Source organism: Orycteropus afer, unplaced genomic scaffold, assembly GCF_000298275.1.
Source record: "Orycteropus afer afer isolate SDZICR_OR568_19922 unplaced genomic scaffold, OryAfe1.0 scaffold00265, whole genome shotgun sequence".
Classification (NCBI taxonomy): Eukaryota; Metazoa; Chordata; class Mammalia; order Tubulidentata; family Orycteropodidae; genus Orycteropus; species Orycteropus afer.
This window is the reverse complement of record NW_006921852.1, coordinates 1,996,585-2,000,739: the sequence shown is the minus strand read 5'-3', so window position 1 is coordinate 2,000,739 and position 4,155 is coordinate 1,996,585. Positions and strand designations below refer to the sequence as shown.

Here is a 4,155-nt window from a genome sequence, read left to right as displayed (position 1 = left end):
GGGACTGGAGCCACCCAGTGAGAGAGATCTGTACAGATGCCAAGTTGACAAGAGGTGGAGTTGTGGTGGTTAAACTTGTGTGTCAACTTGGCGGGGCCTGGTTGAATGGCTGGGCAGCTGGTGGTAGTCATTCCCCATGATGATACTGGCAGTCAACTCCATGGTGGGATCTACCACAAGCAGCTGAGTAGCTGCTTTGGGTATGTGATCTGCTTCCCATATATAAGAAATGTCTTTGGGAATGATCTCTAGCATTATGGCACGCTTGGACCCTGCATGTAGCCATGTCATTGTTCAGCAGCCTGCCACACTCTGCTGACCTTGGGACTTACAATGAACTTGAATTCCTGGCCTGACATTTGGTTTGGTAACATCAGGACTGTGCCTTTTGACTTGTCAACCTTGGGCTTATCAGTCTCAGCAGCCAACAGCTGTCTGAGTGAAGAAATGCCTCTAGCTCCAGTGAGCCAGGAGCAGGAGGCAGAGCTAGACCACAGGGTTAAGGGGCTTTTCACCCAGCCCCTGGAGCCTGGCACTTTGAACTTGGACTTAAAGCCTCCAAACTGTAAGAGAATAAACTCCTGTTTGTCAAGGCCATCCCATGAGCGGCACTAGGTAACCAGGACATAGCTTGAATAGCTTTAAATTTTTTTTGTTGCGTTGGGAGAACATTTAACCATATTTAGTTGAAATCTTTACATAGCTTTATTTTCACTTAATATATCTCATATATTTAACATGCAAAGTCACAAGTTTATATGTTGTATTTTATACCTTTAAAATTCAGGATGAAGACACTGTTTGAAGAGATCAAAGCATCAATTAAAAATAACTATAACCAAGATCGCTCATTTTGGAGGCCTGTTCTTCCTTGGGGAGGTGTTTTCACTCTCAAAGCTGGCCGCAAGGCAGTATCCTGTACACCACTCTATGTTGAAATAAGACTGAAAAATACCTGCACCATAGATGGATTCTTGATGTTATTATATGTCATTCTTAATGAAAATGAAAATTTCCCCAGGGAACTCTCTCTTCATTTAGGTAGAGAGTTTATAGACTGTTTTCTTTATTTAATGGACACCTACAGTTTTACAACTGTGAAGCTACTTTGGATTTGGGACAAGATGGAAAAACAGCAGTACAAATCTGAAGTTCATAAAGCTTCACTAGTAATTGATTTGTTTGGGAATGAGCATGATAATTTTACAAGAAATCTTGAAAATCTCATGTCTACCATTCAAGAGAGTTACTGTTCCAACTGGAGATGCCCAACTCGAGTACAGGAAGATCAGCAGCGCATAATTATTATAAAGTAAGTTGCTCATAAAGTCTGTTTTGTCACTTTCAGAAAAAATAAGATTATATACCTTTTTTAATAAACAGTACTTTAAAAAATACACCCACACATGTATGGTTACACTACTTAAAGTGCATAACTTGTATAACTAATTATTCCTTAGCGTAAAGCAATCACATACAGATACAAGATGACAGTAAGTCCCATACAAAAAATGTGAGTCTATTACATCCAAACATCTTAGAATATACTTTGCAAAGCTAACAATTATTTCAGTGGCAAAATAATGGATTATTTAATATAAAAATGTTTTACACTTGTTTTGAATTGTTGTTGTTGTTAGGTGCCATTGAGTTGGCTCTGACTGATAGCAACCCTGTGTACAGCAAAACACTGCCCAGTCACGCACCATCCTCAGTCTTTGCTGTGCTTCAACCCATCATTGCAGCCACTGTGTCAGGATATTTCATTGAGAGTTTTCGCCTGTTTCACTGACCTTTATTTTACCAAGCATAATATCCTTCTCCAGAAACTGGGCTCTTCTGACACCATAGCCAAAGTACATGAGATGAAGTCAGGCCATTCTCACATCTAAGAAGCATTCTAGCTATACTTCTTCCAAGACAGATTTGTTCATTCTCCTGGAAGTCCATGGTATTTTCAGTATTCTTCCCAACACCATAATTCAAATGGATCAATTCTTCTTTGGTCTTCCTTATTCATTATCCAGCTTTTGCATGCGTATGAGGCTATTGAAAATGCCATGGCTTCGGTCAGGTGCACCTTAGTGTTCTAAGTGACATCATTCCTCTTCAATTTCTGTCATAGTAGATTCTGTGATTGTCTGATTCAAAATGGTCAGTACCAGTCCATTTCAGCTCATCTAATGTGTAGGATATCAAGCTTCATGCGTTCTTTTTCATTTTTCACAACTTCTAATTTTCCTAAATTCATACTTCATACATACCATGTTCCAATTATTAATGAATATTTGCAGTTATTTCTTCTCATTTTGAGTCATACCACATCAGCAAATGAAGGTCCAGAAAGCTTAACTCCATCCACATCATTAAAATCGAGTCTACTTTGAGAAGGCAGCTCTTCCCCAGTCATATTTTGAGGGGCTCATCTTCCAGCACTATATTAGACATTGTTTCACTGTTATTCATAAAGCTTTCCAGTAATACATCAGACAGTGTTTCACTGCTATTCATAAGGTTTTCAGTGGCCATTTTTTTCAGAAGTACACCACAACATCCTTCTTCCTAGTTTGTACTTAGTCTAGAAGCTCTACTGAAACTTGTCCACCATGGGTGACCTTGCTGGTATTTGAAATACTGGTGCATAGCTTCAAGCCTTACAGCAACATGCAAACTACCACAGTACAACAAATTGACAGACCAATGGTGGGATATGACTGTGATGGATATTAATTCCTTGTGTTGTCAATTTAGCCTCTTACAGAGCACTTACTATTATTTTGATGTGTTTGACTCTTTGAATTAGGTCTCTTGGCTAGTTCCATAGGAACAAAAATACTGAAATTACTCCTTCATGTCATAGCCAGAGTATAGTTACAGAGAGGAGCCTCAGTGTTGGAATCTAACACTTGGAGAGGATGGTGGTATGATAACCTTTTACAATGACAAGAAAAGGTACAGAAAGCCAGCTGAGTATTTTCACTTTTTAGAAAGAATGCAGACATCCCAGCTGGTAAAGACAGGAAGGGAGACCAAATTGGCAAGCCCAGGTGGAACGCTGGGAAACATTAAAGCCACCAGGAGACATGCGCTTGAAAGGGATAATTGCTAGTGGAAGAAAATGAGACAGAAAAATAGACCCAAACACACTGCTGTCAGAAAGGATATTTAGCCCTACGATTCAAAAGAAAAGCCTCAAAGAAAGTGTGCATTTGGGAATGTAGATCATATAACCTATCTTATTAAATTCACATTTTTTATAGCCTGTTTAGATTAATATTATAACATGCTGCTTATGGGAAGTTTTAAATATTTTATTCATTTTAGATTCTACCAATTCCTCTTTTTTCTGAAATACACTTTCACTGTTTTCTTGTATTATTTTGGCTCTATTCATTTGTCTTAGGTTTCTTTAATTTTTATAGATACCTATCTATCCCTTCAATTTAGTCAGTGTTAAAACCAAAAATCCAAACTTACTGCTGTTGAGTTGGTCCCAACTCATAGCGACCCCTCCTTGGGTTTCTGAGGCAGTATCTCTACAGAACTAGATTGCCCAACCTTCCTTCCAAGGAGTGGCTGGTGAGTTTGAACCACGAGCCTTCTGGTTAGCAGTCAGTGCCTTAGGCACTACGCAACAGCTTTTAAATATTAAACATTTTCCGTGCATTTAGTGAACTTTAAGTTCCATCTGAAGTAAAAACTCTTAAACTTTTTTGTACTAAATAAAATTCATATGTATTCTTAAGTATAAACTCTGTTTCATTCCTTCTGTTAGCAAATGAAAAAAAAGATCATTTATCAGCTTGTCTAATGAATTTTGTCAGAAATTGAACAATTTTAGTCTGCCATTTTATAAATGCTTAGCCAGAATTTTTCATTGAACTCCTGTCCAAATATTTTGCCAATTTTAATATTAAAAATTCCTCAATAGAAGAGGTCAAAACTGGACTTCCGGTAAGATGGAGGAATAGGCAGACAAGCAACATAGTCCCTCTTCAACAAAGAAAAGAAAAACCAATTGACAGAGATACAGAAGATAATCCTGGAGTCCTGAGCTTTGAAAGGAACTATGCAGAAGTGGATTAGGCACCAACTAGTGGAAAAACCTGAATGAAAACAGTGAGTACAGAGATGGTCAAAACTGCGGACTGTCAG

General features: G+C 38.2%; 1 protein-coding gene across 1 annotated transcript in view; it reads left to right on the top strand.

Annotated features, from left to right (window-relative positions):
• Window positions 1-788: 788 nt before the first annotated feature.
• The window catches only part of CUNH14orf28 (chromosome unknown C14orf28 homolog), a 19,631-nt gene continuing 16,264 nt past the window's right edge, over window positions 789-4,155 (top strand). The window contains exon 1 of the mRNA XM_007950160.1: window positions 789-1,312. Coding sequence (XP_007948351.1) covers window positions 789-1,312 — 524 coding nt within the window. The remainder of the gene's footprint in view (window positions 1,313-4,155) is intronic.